General features: G+C 50.7%; 1 protein-coding gene across 1 annotated transcript in view; it reads right to left on the bottom strand.

Annotated features, from left to right (window-relative positions):
• Positions 1-11890: 11890 nt before the first annotated feature.
• KCNQ3 (potassium voltage-gated channel subfamily Q member 3) overlaps positions 11891-15932 on the bottom strand; it is a gene marked incomplete at both ends in the record, with an annotated part of 156346 nt that continues 152304 nt past the window's right edge. The window contains 3 exons of the mRNA XM_079796662.1: positions 11891-12583; positions 14208-14292; positions 15015-15113. Of these exons, the coding sequence (XP_079652788.1) occupies positions 11891-12583; positions 14208-14292; positions 15015-15113 (877 nt within the window). The remainder of the gene's footprint in view (positions 12584-14207; positions 14293-15014; positions 15114-15932) is intronic.

Genomic DNA, 15932 nt, shown 5'->3' with positions numbered 1-15932 from the left:
TAAACATTTAGGTTGCTTTTTAATGATTGGTAGATAAGGACTGGTGTCTCGTCTGGATGCCACGCTGGACAAGAGCTTTAAGTGGTTTTGTGCTGTAACCCTGTCTTTTGCCAGTTGAATTTGCAGGGCCCCAGTCCCCGAACCTAAGAGTGTGGAGGAAACTCTCCAACAGTATAATTTACAGTCTTCACTTTTAGGCATGATCTCTTATTTTCTTCTCCCCTCCTCCCCCTCCCCCCCCCCGCCCCCCGCTTCGTCTCTGTCATTTTACCTTTTCAATCATCCTCTGAGAGAGACATGAGATTCCGATTACATCAGGGAAGAACCCAGAGACCAGACGATTAGCCCCCTGGTTACAGGGCTCCTACGTGGGACACGTGGTATTTGAACTGAGGTCCCTCAGATACTAAAGTCTGTGTCCTTTCCCCCCACATTTCACTCTATCCCCCGCCCATCGAAACGCCACCTTGGATGGCCAGGAATGGGTCTGATGTCGAGGAAAACAGAATTATTATTGCAAAGCCTTTTGGTGGCTGGACCGAGCTAGGAATTCAGTTACACTCCCCGAAGAAGGGCTACGAAGTGCTGTTGTGACTGAGGAGCCAGAATCGGCCCCAAATTCTTATGAAATGAATTCACAGTAGGTCCCTGTTTGGGGGGCAACAGCCTGGAGCTTCACATTGCGTTACTTCCGTTCACAAGGGTGGCCGTCAGCCACGGTTCCTTTAGCCGCCGAGGACCCCGCCCTCCTCCCCGCACTGCAGCCGAGGGAAGGTGCCCGTCAGACAGACTCCTCGCAAGGCCCAGTGGAGAGGGGACTCACACCCAAGTCCCATCTCGTTTGGGCCGCCAAAGGGGAGCTACTACTCTCAGTTCATGACCCTGGTCGGTTCATGCAGCTGCCTTCAGCCTAAGTATCAGCTCCCTCTTCCTGTGGGGGATCCAGGGGACTCGGGGTGCCAGGCCACTGGCCCAGGGTCTTTCCACAGGCGGGTGGCAGCCCAGACTGCACACTCGGGCATGGCAGACAACACTGAAGGGCGAGGTGCTGAGGCAGCATAGGAAGAAATTCCTGGCTATGTGGATCGGGGAAACTGAGGCAGGTGGCTGAACAGACTGGCCGAGCAATTTACAGCCAGATCCGGACGGTCACCTCCCGGGAGCTAACATCGAGGCCTCAGCTGTGTTTCAGCCCCAGGCCCAGAAAAGTAGCCAATCCAGGAGGGCGAGGCCAGGACCAGCTGCAATGACTAATGACCGCCCCGGCGCTGACCAACCAGCGGAGGACACGACCCTGAAAGGGCACACCTGGAATATTCTGCCGCCATCCCTGCCCTTAAACGCCCAGGACAGAGGACCCAGCACCATCCCTCTCCCCCTCCCCTGCCCCACAGGCTGCATCTCCTAAGCTCTAAGGGACCTCGGGACACTTGCAACCAGGGGAGCAATGGGCAGCCGCCGCTCGCCCAGGGCTCACCCCCTGAACCTGCCTCCAAGGCCCCCTTTTCTCTGACGGCCAGGGAGCCAGAGCAGCCGGCCTGGGCTCTCCTGTCGCTTCTCCTATCCTGGCCCTTCCCTGTCTCACCGTCCCCAGCTTTCATAAACAGACTTCCCAAACCACCTGGATTCCTGCTCTGCGGAGATCTTTCCTGCCCCAGGCAGACCCGGGCGGGGCCAGCCCCCTTTCCAGCAATAGCTCTGCCTTCTCAAAAACAGATGATGCAGAAAACGAGGTGAAGAGTCTAATATTTGTTGACCATCTGATGTGCCAGGAACTTTCCACGTGGCCTCCCACTGGTCCTCAAGGCAACACTACTTGGTTGTGATTATCCTTATTTTATTTTTTAAAATATTTTTATTGACTTTAGAGAGAAAAGAGGAGAGAGAGAGAGAGAGAGAGAGAGAGAGAGAGAGAGAGAGAGAGAGAGAGAAACATCAATGATGAGAGAGAATCATGGATCGGCTGCCTCCTGCATGCCCCACACTGGGGATCAAGCCCACAACTGGGGCAGGTGCCCTGCCTGGGAATCGAACTGTGACCTCCTGGGTCATAGGTCGACCCTCAACCACTGAGCCTCACTGGCCGGGCTGATTACCCTTATTTTCTAGTTTGAGGAAACTAAGGCTCAGACAAGTGCCACGTGGATACTGGGTGACAGAAACGCCCAGATCTCCCGCTCATCTCTCAGCATCCAGGAGCCCAGAGTTGGGGTCGATGGCAGATGCATTCTTCGCTGGCTCCACGCTTCGGGGAGGAGAGGAAGCTGGAGGGCTTTAGAGTATCGACCGTGTATGACTTACCTGTCTCCTGAGCAGGATCAGCGGCTTCAAAGGGTTTCAGCAGCCAGAGAGATTAGCAGCTCAGGCAGAGCTGTGGGTTTATATGAGTTCTTAGTGAAAGATACAGGAGGCGGGGGTGGGGAAAGCCTTGATAACTTTGCTTTAAGTCCTGGGGGTGAGGGTAGGGGTGGGGGGATGCAATAATAGTCCTACCAAGAACTCAGGGAGGTGAAACAGGATCAACTTCATTGGAGAAAAATGTGGTGCTGGGGGCTGAATAGAATCGTGAGCAGAATGACAAAGCAGCGATTCAGCGTGGGCTGGGAACGCGCTCCTGCCGGTAATTATGCGAATTGGAGGAGCGGGCAGGGTCTCTGAGCGATGATTTCCCCTTCCTGTCGGACAGGTCTGAGAGCCAAGCGACCTGGCGTGCGGGCGGAGGCAGGGCTCGTCCCTTTCGGCAGGTGCCCGGAGCAGGGGCGGCGAGCCTGGCCCCCGCTGCCTGTGTTCACGGCTCAAATGGGTTTAGGTCGAAAAAATAAAAAGAACAGTATTTTGTGACACGTCAAAATGATCTGAAATTCCAATTCCAATGCTTACAAATAAAGCTTTATTGGCACACTGCCGGCCCATTCTTTTGTGTTCTCCCAGGCTGTTGGTGCTACCACAGCCCAGTTGAGTAGTGGGGACAGACACCCCATGGCCCGCAAAGCCTGAGATACTGACTCTGGCCCTTTACAGAAAACGTTTGCCAGCCCTGGGCCTAGAAGGGCCTGCACAGTCAGATTCCTTCTGCTTGTACCACCCAAGTTCAAGGTTGGTCTTTCTTGTCTGGGCTTCTGAAATTCTTGCTAACTTGTCACCTGCTACCACTCTTGGTACCTTATATCAGCCATAGAGATCTTTTTAAAAAATATATATATATAGTTTTATTGATTTCAGAGAGGAAGGAAGAGGGAGAGAGAGATAGAAACATCAGTGATGAAACAGCTGCCTCCTACATGCCCCCCACTGGGGATTGAGGCCACAACCCGGGTATGTGCTCTGACCGGGAATCGAACCGTGACCTCCTGGTTCATAGGCCCACACTCAACCACTGAGCCATGCTGGCCAGGTGAGATCTTCTCTTAAACCACTGTGTTGAGGTATAATTTATATCCTATTAACCTCTCTCATTGTAATTCAATGACTTTTTAAAGTTGACAAATTGAACGACCATCACCACAGTCTAGTTTGAGAATATTTTTGCCACCCGGTGGGATCTCTGTGCCCATTTACAGTCAGTCCTTCCACCCCCCCACCCCCCCTCCACCCCCGACTCCCAGCCCCAGGCAACCATCTGCTTTTCACCTGCATGGGTTTGTCAGTGACAATACCACTCCTGACAACCTCCCTGCTTCTGTCCTCCCCTCCTTCAGGATCTCAACACAAAAGCCAGAGAACCCTGTTAGCAAAGATCAGATCTTCTCATCCCTCTGCGCAAGGCCTTGTGGTAACTTCCTGTCTGACTCAGAGTCAAAGCAAATGTCCTTGTAATGGCCCACAAGGCCTTTCGGGACCTGTCCTGGCCCTCCTCTCATTGTGTCTCTTCCTCCTCTCCTCTCTGCTGACGCCCCTGGCCTGAGGCTGACCTGCCCAGGGCCAGGAGGTACACTGCTGGGCACGTTTCCATATCTGAGGTGGAGGCAGGGCACAAGGACAATGGGGTCGTTCCTCAGGGGAGACACCTTACACGTCTTCCGGGGAAGCCACTGGGACCCAGGTCACCTGGATGCTCAGGCTCATTGTTGGAATGGACATTACTGGGAACAATAACTGCCCCAGGGGTATCTGGGACTGGAGGCCATGAATGGGCTGCTCCGTTTGTGCAGATGGGAAGGGATTTTCTCAGGGATATAACTTGTGGGCTCTTTCTCTGCCTGTCAGACGGAGGAGCCTGGGGGCGGGGGCATTGGGTTGGGGGAGGAATAAATGGTTGCGGAGTGGATGTTCTGCTCATCATTGCAAAGTCAGCCACGGGCTTAGTGATGACAGATGTGGGCCCTGGAGCTGGATCATGACCTTGTACCAGAAGAGCATCATCTGCTCGGGTTCCTAGAGGCTGAAGCACTGTTTTCACCATGAGCCATGCCCTCGGGCATCATGGCTCGGCTGCCCAGTGCTGGCTTTGACTTAGAGAGGGAATTGGGGCCACCGGGCCGGGTTTTGTTTACCTTTGTGAATGCAGGGATTTCAAGTGGGCTCAGGTGCCAGATGCTGATGATACCCGACCCCGAATGCCCTCCCTGACCTGAGTTCACCTGCAGTTGCGCTAGGTCAGTGGTCAGCAAACTGAGGCTCGCGAGCCACATGCGGCTCTTTGGCCCCTTGAGTGTGGCTCTTCCACAAAATACCACGGCCTGGGCGAGTCTATGTTGAAGAAGTGGCGTTAGAAGAAGTTTAAGTTTAAAAAATTTGGCTCTCCAAAGAAATTTCAATCGTTGTACTGTTGATATTTGGCTCTGTTGACTAATGAGTTTGCCGACCACTGCGCTAGGTGAACTGACAGCCGCCATCGCCACTGGCCGTGCCTTCCTGCTCCTTAGAGCTGGCTTGACTGTCGCACAGGGAAACCTGTCAGAGTAAGGCATTTAAAGCGCCAGGGGCCACCCTCAACCCAAGAAGAGCAGGGGTGAGCGGATGAGTGGCCCAGACTCCTGCCCCAAGGTGGAACAATTCCGAAGTGCATTTATGTGGGTCCTTAGAGGGTTCCTGGTGGACTGAGCCCACTCTTTAATGGCCTTTCCCCCATACTCCTTACTATCTCAATTTCGTTTCCTGAGATCATTTCCCAAATAAACTCTGCACACAGCACCTCTCTCCCTTCCTGTGGAGCCCTGGCCTGTGGGCACAGGGTAAGGTCGGAAGCTGTTACTCACTGAGCACGTGCTGTGTGCTGGATCCCAAGTTCTCTACTCACATCGACCCAGATAACGACCGTTCAAGGTAGACAGTACTCTCCCCACTTTACAGGTGATAAAGTTAGGCACAACCATGCTAAGGAACTCCCTGAGGTTCCCACCCTAACTCACCCTCTCATGAGAAAACATCCCCTCCTGTTACACTGACCAAGGAGAGGCCATCTGATAGGACCTTTGCTAATGTCCTCCCTGTGACTCCGTCTCTGAGTCACCCTGCCTTCCTCCTCTGTGGCTTGGCGGGGTGGGGGAAGGGATTCTCCAAAGGAAGTCACATGCGGCTCAGGGGCAGGAGGGCCTGGGTCTCTTTGTGACTCTTCCCCTTATTAGTGTCTGGCGTTGGGCATGTGCTTTGATGTTTCTGGGCCTCGATTTCCTCATCTGTAAAGTGGGAGTAGTAATGTCTTAAAACTGTAATGATTGGATATGCCCACAGCCTGCACAGTGGCTGTTTCCAAGGAAATGAGCAATGCGCACAGCGTGCTCTCCATGGCTAGGAGCATTCAACCTTCTTCTTCCTCTGGGTCTTCACTCCATCAATGTTTCCTTCTTGTTTATTCTCTCCCTCTCAACTGCTGCTTTCCTCACGTCTTACAAATATACTCAAGTCTCTCTCATTGCCCCCTCTTGCAACCAATAACAAATTGCCTTTTCTTGTCACTCCTTGTCATCATCAAAGCAAATAACATTCCGCCACATAATCATTGAAATGTCTATTTATTAATAAGTGGTGCAGTATTTACTTGTTTTAAGAGAGAACATAAAAAATCAGGTAAGAATTATTTGCATAATATATGGAAATCAACCTATTAAAGTTGTTCAAATATTGGACGGAGCCAGAATATAAAGTACACGTACAGTTTAAAAATCATAGGAAATGATATTATAAAGAGCACTAAAGGCCACTTGTGGAATGTTCCCGTGTAAGCCAGAGGTGAAGAAAGCGTACTCATAGCATGGAGACAATTTCAGGGAGCAAGGCACCAGATTTCTATGCCGTAAAAGGGGGTTAAAGAAAATACAATCCCAAATCAAACGCAGTGGGTCTCTGTTTCCCTCACTGCTGCATTAGAAAGAGAAAAAAAGAACAGCCATGTCACGTCGGAAGCAACAGAGAGAGCATTTTTCTCATTAGAATGGAATGATGGACAAATCTGATGTGTTGGCCCATCTTTCTCCGGGGATTTTCCAGATGGAGCCTTCCTCTTGTCTCCAGCAGCAAAACCTCTGACACCCGATAAAATGACCCCACCAGTCTTGGAACCTGGCCTCCCACCTGGACACAAGCCTCACGTGTGCAGGGTGGGCTGCTCTCCCCTCCCTGGAAAAGTACGCAGAGGGGAAAGAAGGCCCCACTCCCAGATCAGGCTGGCTTCTACTGGGAACCTTCATCTTTTCCCATCAAGAAAGAGAAACGCTGTTTCTGAAGATTCACCTGTTTCTGCAGGTTTTCAAAGACCTGACATAAAGGTACAGTCTAGACACAGAAGACCTGAGTCAGGAGGGACAGTTGACCTTGTTTGGTTAAAACAATGACAGGAGATCCTTGGGGACCGAGAACAAGGGGTGCTCAGGGGATTACCTGCAGCCACACCAAACTCTAAGAGCGGATGGATTCCAACACGAACCAGATGAATGATTTATGTGGCATTGTTTTCTGCCACTGACAGCTCAAAGGAACAGGCAGGACCCGCTGAATACCCAAGTGGAGCAACCAACACAGGAATCTCTCTTTTCTCCAGGGAAGCAATGGGTCTGGTCATTTTACTATAAAGCTGACCGGGCAGAGGAAGGCAAGGTATGGAGAACCACAGGGCGAGATCTGGCAGCTTTTCCTGGGAGACCTGGCTGGGGGAGAATGAGCTTTGAGGTACATGGGTTTTGATTATGGTCCCAGATCTACTCTTACAATGAGTGAGCTCTGGCAAGGTATTTCCCCGTCTACTTCAGTTTCCTCATCTATAGGACGGAGACCACACACCTCCCCCATGGGCTGCAACGAGGATTGCATGAAGTCAAGAGAGAAAATTATTACATCGACGGCAACTCATAAAAAGAGCTTAGGGTCAGTTTCCCCTTCCCTGGCCTCCGTCTTGCGGGCAGAGGAGAATGGAACATTGAAAAAGAACATGCTCACTTTTCCTTACTCTTCGGCATCAAACTTTCGTTCGTTTGACAAGTCCACGAGGAGACAAATATATTCTCAAGCACTAGGCTAGGCTTTTGGCTGCTTCATGATAAGTCACACTCAGGTTATTTGTATCTAGAGCTCATTTTAACTTATTTTCCCCTGAAGCTTACGTGTTACGTGGAGGCTAAGAGGACTTGGTTCTAGATGCCCCGGAAGCATATTCATGGAAAACAAAGACCAGCTATGTGGTATCTTTTGGGGAAACCTGGCGTGTGCTTGGCAGCACTTTCCCAAGTGCAGTCCGCTGCTCGGCGCTCTGGATAAATTTCTTCTCTTGCCCCTGAAGAATCTGATCAGCAGACCCCACAGGTAGTCCTACCTTTCTCTTGTAACGGATGCTGTGTCTTGGGCCTGTACCATATGCTTCCTTGGTCAACACAATTAAATTAAAGTAGCTGAGTGACTTGCCAGAACTCAATCATCGTAGGGATTTAGAGAGGAGAAACCTGTTCCCCCTACTGCCCCCCAAGGTATTCTAGAGCCTTCTTCATGTATGCTTATCTGGAGCCGTAAAGTCCAAAGCATTGAACCCAAACTCAAAGTCCCCAATCCATTCAGTCTTCTCTGGGTTGATGGGGCCATTACTGTTTTGATGCAGAATTTTTGCTCTCAATTTCTTCCATGTTCACTCTCCCAGTGATTCCAAGCTAGGAAACATTCCTGTCTATATAGAGTGGTCATCAGGGACGAAATCAGAGACTTGCCATTGGTGGTACACATACTTTGAAGGGACTTCCAATATTTGAGGCCACCAAGTTCCTAGCTTTTTGATGGCAGGAACTGTGGTTTTCATAGTTTTGAATTTCAAGTGCATTGCCTAGAGCCCAGCAGACAGCTTAATAAATCTTGTAAATTAATAAATAAATGTTTTTATTACAGTCATTACAGTGGCATCAAATTATGAGAATGGTCTTGGCAAATTGAGTAGATCCTGTTATGTTAGGATTTCCTACAAGTAATTATTCTTCCAATTTACAGTGTCCAGGAACTGCCTGGCACAAAATAGGCAAGGCATAATGCACAACTGTCAATTAATTAGCTAATTTTGAACTATAGTATACCTTGGGGTTTTCTAGATAGTTTTCTTTTTTTATGAAAACCAGAGTTTCATAATATCAATGTCATGTCTAATAAATCTAAGCTCAGTTGCCAGAAAAAGCAGTTAGTGAATAGAACCTTTTCAATTCCGTGTGGGTTTTGTTGTTTCTTTCTCTCACAATTAACAAAAAATATTTTTGTATTTCCTCGTGTGCTGGTATTTGATAGTCAGAACTCACACTTGGTATTAAGTACTGTCTTCTCACTCAGCCCAATGACATCCCCTTTCACCTGATGCTGAGAAAGTAGATTCCTCTCATTCATTTTGATCCTGCTAAAGCATGACCTCTTAACATTCTCATGTGTCATACTGTGACACACAGAGACGGAATATGTAAATGAGGTCATAGTTTCACTTGGGAAAATCATTCCTACTTTTCATAATGGAATTAATTGGTCACTATTTCATGGGATTCTGCCCAAACTGCAATTTCCTGGGCGAGCTTCAGAACCACGGGAGTACCTGAAATAGCATAACCTTCATATTAGCAAGCAGTGCTGCTGGATTATCCCATCACTCTGTTCTTTGACACAACGATCTTTGTGGAAGCACACACTTTCTCCCTATAACTTATGCTCAATTCTAGACCTTGAATTTCTGCTTCATCAACGCCAGCCATGTTGGTGATATTGCCTAGGGGCAGCCAACTTGAGCAGGTTTGGTTTACTTTTCAGAGGATAGCAAAGCAAAATATTCCAGATAATTTTTCTTCTTCTTCTTCTTCTTTTTTTTAAGATGGGAAAGAATAGCTCTTATGAGTCTTACCTTTATTCATTCATGAAAAATGTATTTGGTCTTTGTCTGCACTGATAATGGCAACATACACATGTAGGAGACCTGGTGGTGAGAAGCACAAACCCAGTCCCTGCCATCCTGGCCTTAGGAGCCGGCAGGGAAGCTGGCCTGGCTGCCAGCGGTTTGGGAACTAATACAAGCTGTAAGCTATTAAAAGACCCTAAGGCCGTCCTCTAACCTTGGGCCCATGGTAATTTTTTGTTGGGTTGAGGATGAGAAGTCCCACTCTTCCAGCTGAGAACTCCACTGAGTTCCTGGAAAATGGATCTATTCGTAAGATACTAAGCTTAGCAGGTTCTTCAAGAATATTAATAAGTTAGGGAAAATAATTGGTGCCTAGATAGATTGTTTGATTCATTCTCCATTTTTTTGTTTGTTTGTTTGAAATAACTCATACATAAAAAAAGAACACAGTAACATGTTAGATGGCAAGTGGCTCCATCGTTTCTGGTGAGAGATCCCAGGAGGTCGGAATCAAGAACCAGGCCCTAAGGAAGGGGCTTAGGGTTTCCTGCGTCAACTCCAATGGCACTGCCAGGCATGTTGAGGGGAGCCGAGAAGAGGACCCAATGATCCATGCCCTTTGCCCTTCAGATTGCTGCAAGGTCAAAGGCAAACCATCTGGGAAGGGGTTTCATATCCGGTGTGTGTGATCATTCTTGTGTATTTCCCACCTCAGACTTCAAGGTCAACACCCACCCATTCAGAGCACTCTCCATGTAAAACACCCTTTCTACCTGTCACCATGCCTGCCCTTGGCCAGGGACTCCAGGCTTTGGTTGTAAATTCCTCAAGTCAGGCAGCAGCCCTGCATGATCACTGTATGCTAAGCACCTGTTGACAGAAACCAAACTGGGAGGAGATAGCTCCTCTCTCCCGCAGAATGTAAGACCGCTGCGTTGGGTAATGATGACAGCGTCAACCAGATGTCTGCCATGGCTCTGATGGCTCTTGACAAGACTGTGAGGGAGGACATCAGTGGCACTCACATGCAGACATTTGTTTACGCCATTTCAATCATCTTGATGGTCTCCATGGTGACCATCCTCAACCAGTGCTGAGATGTGCGAAAAGGGTGAGGCAATAATACTGCAGAACCGTCATTTAGCTACTTCAGCCCGAACCTCACAGAAACCTTTTCCATCACAGTGTTTCAGAGAGCAGCGGCATCCCATAAGAGGCCACAGCCGCGTAAGCTTATTAGGCCTGTGATTAATGGTGAGACGCATACAGGGGAGCAGCGCTCTGCAGGCTGGGGGCTGACGCCTCCGCTGTCTCATGGGTAGGAGTGGTTTGAAAAATCTGCAGGAGTGAAAAGGGGCGGTTCTGGAAATACTGCCCATCTGCATATTACCATTACAAGTAGCTTGCTTGTACTATTTTTTTTTTCTGGATCCCAATACAACGCATCAGGAAGCATATTTGGCAAATCAGAGCAGACACCCCCTCCTCCCGGTAAACTGTGTGGTAAGTGCTTTGCACACGACACAGAGCACAGGTGTCTTGGCACAATTCTGGGTCCCGCTGCATGGAGGGCAGAGGGGAGCGACCAGAGGAGCCCAGGGAACAGAGCGAGTCAGCGGACGGGGCTCTGGGTCCAGCTCTCCAGGGACAACCGAGTGGCCCCGGGCATGTCACTTGAGCTGAGCCAAAGGTTTCGCAGTTTTACAAAGAGATGTGGACCAGACAGTCCGTGTGCCCTTTGACTCCGGTTTCCACTGGAGATGAGTGTTCTCTTGGGGAGGGTGAGTGGGAACCTCATTTTGAAGGCACTGAACTTAGCTGCTGTGCAGAGGGGCACCCCACTTCTGATCAACGTCACCATCTTTGGCTACAGGAATTGGGAACTTTTTAAATGTGTGTTTTCTCCCCGCCAACTCATAACTCATCCGAAACGCTACCCTGGGACAACCACCACGTTACAGAGGAAAGTGAGGCGTGACACTAGACAATGGCAGACCAAGCGAGGTCCTGTGGAGGGCTTTTAGAAGGCTCGGCCTTACTAAAATAATTTGGAAGCTTCTTGGCTTTGTAGATGTGGGAATATCTCGCTCCTTTCCTGACATCGGACCTCAGGAGGCAACCTCGTTGGCACGTGAGAACCCTATTGGCTGGCTCTGTAACACAGCCGAAAGACCACGGGCATGTTTTACAGAAAGGGGTGGTGACCAGAGAAAGAACTTAAACGACCTCCCTGCTTACCAAACCCAAACTCAAAGCCAAACCAGCCATCCAGACAGACAGATGAAGAGCAGAGCTCGTGGGCGACCTCTCCCGGTACTGGTACTGGTCTGATGGCCAGCAAAAAGAAGAGCCGGTGAGCGTGTGTCCACGAGGAGGTTAGTGGGACCACTGAGCTAGTGCAAGGACATGCAGACCATGCTGAAAGGAAGCGGCTTCACGGTGGTGGCATGGGAGGACAGGCCATGGCCGGCCCCTGCGGGGGGCCGTCACGCACATGCAGGCGTCGGATGCGGCCACTGGTGACCGCACTGGTGAGTGTCAGGTGTGAGAGCAAGTGAGCTATACAGAGTCTGTGGACATTACAAGGAGTCAGCCAGGACCCCTTTACACGGGCTTGTTAGATGGGGTCCATATGGAATCCGAGATCCCGTCCCCCGTGGAGGACAGAGGCATGGAGCTGCTGGGCGTGAAGGGGTCCGTGTCCGTGTCTGTCTCGCCCTCGGCCAGGTACCGCTTCTCCCGCATCCAGCTCGAGCCCCCGCCCGGGCCAAACACATCGTCTCTGTCTTGGGAGATGCTGAAGCCACTGGGAGACCGTTCCAGCTCCTCGTGGTCCACCGACATCAGGGACAGGGGGGTGTCGCTGTCCCGCGTGAAACTGCGTCTCTGCCGGGGGGAGACCCGGTCCGCGCGGGGGCCGTGCGGGTCGGTGGGGGACGGGAAAAGCGTCAAGATGGGCAGGACGGTGGGCCTCTCCATATACTCCGCGGTGGAGGAGGAAAGAGTCGCGGGAACCCTGCCAGATCCGGGTCCCCCGCGGGGCAGGCTCACTGGGTCGTGGGCAAAGAAGTGATAGGGGCCGACTTTGTTGATGGGCACCTGCTGGAAGCTGAAGGAGGGATCCGGGGGCCCCATCTCGGAATAGTTGCAAAGGATGGTTTTCATTTCCGAATCCCGGGGGTCCCCTCTCTCCTCCGCCTGGGCCGCGTCATAGTCGGGGACGTGCGCCTGCAGCCGCTCCATGTGCTGCATGTGCATGTCCACCAGGAAGTCCAGTTTCCTCCCCATGTCCTGCACCTGGAACACAAGGAGCGGGGTCACTGCGTTCCCGGGCCTGTCACCTGTCAGAGAAGCTATGGCCGCACTTACTTATCGGAAAGGAAGAGGGACCCTGCCGGTCCTGCCGCTGACAGCCTCCTCATTTCCAGCCCGCGCGCGCAGTGGGGCAAATCCAGACAGACCCGAGGCAGCCTGAGCAAAGGCTGGAGGCGGAGATGCGAGGACGGGCGCTCCAGGCCTTCCCTGTCCCCTGGGGGGAGAAGGGGCCGGGCTGCCGGCCGTGTGGGTTGAGGAGCGGGAGTTCTTGATTTGCAAACGTTCCCTTAGACCCGTGGTCGGCAAACTCATTAGTCAACAGAGCGGCAAACTGTGGCTCACGAGCCGCAGTTTGCCAACCACTGCCTTAGACGGAAGCATGTGGATTGTTAGTGTTTGCTGCTCCTACGAGGTGAGGTAAGCCCCACAGACGCGGGGCGGTGATGAGCAAGGATTGGGTTTCATAGAACTGGAGATCCTGCCTGGGGGCCTTGGGCCCAGGGGGAGCTACAGAGATAAGCTGGGTCTGCTCCTACCTGCCGAATTGGGGATTTATTTAATCTCTGTGAGTGCATATGCAGGTGTGCGTGCGGCGCGTGTGCATGCCTGCCTGTGTGCACATGTGCATGTATATATGCGTGAGTGTATGTGCATGTGAGTGTGTGCATGTGAATATGTGTGTGTTTGCATGCACGTGAGTTTGCATATATGTGTGCACACACATGTGTGTGTGTGCATGTGTGTGTGTGAGACCTTCTCTCCCTGACAAGTCATACTCACCAAGCAAGCACTGTGGGCAGGTATACCATCCCCTCCATCCGATGAGGATGCAAAGCACAGCACTGGGTAATGGCTGAGATGGCATCCAAGCGTCGCAGTCACTAACACTCACATGGCAGTTACTATCTGACTCTGCTTATTGCACTTTCAAGATGCGACCTCATTTAATTTTCACAGCCCTAGGAAGTAGCGCTCTTATTCTGCAGGCCAGGACACAGAGGCACTAGCAGACGAAGTAACTTGTCAAAAGTCACAGAGCTGGTAAGTGGACGGGCTGTGATTTTTTTAAAGTATAAATTAAAATTTAGAAATGAAAAATGATATTCTTTTTAGGCCAAAAAAGAAGAATCGGTGAGCTTTTCTCTCGCCTCTCCTGCACCGATCCAAGTTTGAATTATGAATAAAATAAAAGGAGGGATAGAAATCCTAATAGCAACTGACAGTGCCATTTATCCAGGGTAACCTTAAGGATCTAGGGGGTGGGGGGAGGGAAACGAACATTTCTTAAGGGAACACTGAAGCACTGGCAATGATAGCTACCACTGGTTAAGTGCTTTCTGTACACGCACTCCGGCTCCAGGTAATTTACATGCATCAATTCATTTCGTTTTCACAGCAAGCTTAGGAAGGATTAGGATGACCCTTTTTCGATGAGGCCACTGAGGCTCAGGACAATTCATTAATGTGCACGTGATCACCCCGCCAGCAACTGTGGAATCCGGGATTGAATTTCCACGTCCTTTTTGGAATGGTACATACTCACGAAAGTGACACTTGAACTCAATTGTATACGCTGCATTTTTGGTTCAGAAGAGGAAAGACCTACCTGTCTTTCGACTTTCACAAACTTCCCCATCATGCTTTGGTCTTCCATTTCTGAGGTGGACGCTCGGGCCACGTAGGGTTCGTTCCTAGGAAAGAGCCAACGGGCCTGTCAGACTGTCAGCCCTGGTTTTGCTTTGCAAGTCGCTTCAGCTTGGTGGGCCATGGTCCCAGGAGCCACGACTCCCACGCGCACCCTGTGCAGCTGGAAAAGGCCACTCAATCCCGGAGGCGCATGTGGGCCAGGGAAGGGGCTCAAGCTCCTGACTGCCCAGTGTTTGGTTCCTTGAAATGACCGTCCTTGGGCTTCCGTCTCAGGCTGCTGGTTGGGAGCTCCCCCGAGTGTGCATGGTGGGGCGCAGGGAGGGGTCTAACCTCTGAAATTCTATACCGTGAGGTCAGCATTTCATCCGTTCCATCTTATTAAGAGTGGAAAACATGCTGAATCTAGAAAATGGCATCAAAGATGACGTGGGTGGGGGTGGGAGTGAATGGGTGCCGCGTTCTGCTACTATGAAGCATTCTACTGGCTCCAATAAAACCTCTTATTTCATAAAAGAAACCATGCTTTTCATTTTCAACAGCCATAAAACAATGTGTCACCCACGTGGTCTGCATAGAGAGGGGAGGTCAGGGTTTCGCACAGACACCTTTCAAATGGCCACAAATCAGAATAGCCCTCAAACTCTCCATTTTTTTCAGGGGACCGGCAACCTCACCCGACCAGAAAGCCACCACTGAGACTCGGGGGCGGGGACACCCCACGAGCTGTGGCGCCCACAGCCTGTCCGTCACTGTGCACAGACCCCACCTGGGAGACTGCTGGGATGGGTAGGTAAACGCTGCCCCTTTCTGAGACTTCTTATGCTTGGGAGTCGATGGCGGTCCGGGGGTGAAGATCATATCTATTCTGGAAGAGAACACACCGGGAGGGGATTAAGTGACAAGGCTACATGGGCAGAGCAGAAGGCAACTCATTCTAATCCCTCCGGTCAGGTGTGGGTGTGGAATATAGAATTAAAGGGAAAAGAGAGAGGGGGAGGGAGAGAGAAAAAGGAAGGCAGAGAGAAAGAAAAAGAGAATGTATCATCTCAATAGATTATCTTTTTTTGGTCCATTGGTGTCGAGGGCACCTTCCCCATCCCAGGGGAGAGAGAGGCAGCCAGCCCACGGAGACAGGGTGAGGGTGGCGTCTCCTGAATTCTCAGCGGAAATGCCGTGTGCCCCGCAGGCCTAGCTGGCCTTCAGCTCATCCCGTTAGGCGGCCTTTCCTGCCACACCCCAGGCTCTGTGCTTGCCTCTCTGGGTCTCTGCTGCTGGGAGGCATGTCTGGCCAGCAGAGGATAAAGTCATATGTCTAAATATAATCACATACATAGTCATACATGTGTACATGTGTAAGTGTGCATGTCCAGGTGTGAGTGCATTAGTAATCATATTATGGCTATTAGTATATTCACAGGTCATGTAATTTTTTCACCGCATGATATATATCTTGCAAATGCCATTTGATGGCTACATAACTCGAATGAGAGCAGGTACTCTTCTTTCCTTTTTTTTTAAGTATACATATTTTTATTGATTTCAGAGAGGAAGGGAGGAGAGAGAGAGAGAGAAACATCAATGATGACAGAATCATTGATCCACTGCCTCCTGCAGGCCCCACATTGGGGATCAAGCCCACAATCCAGGCATGTGCCCTGACCTGGAATCAAACTGTGACCTCCCG

Source organism: Cnephaeus nilssonii (assembly GCF_951640355.1).
Source record: "Cnephaeus nilssonii genome assembly, chromosome: 18".
Lineage (NCBI taxonomy): Eukaryota > Metazoa > Chordata > Mammalia > Chiroptera > Vespertilionidae > Cnephaeus > Cnephaeus nilssonii.
The sequence above is the reverse complement of the archived record's forward strand: the minus strand, read 5'-3'. Positions and strand labels throughout refer to the sequence as shown.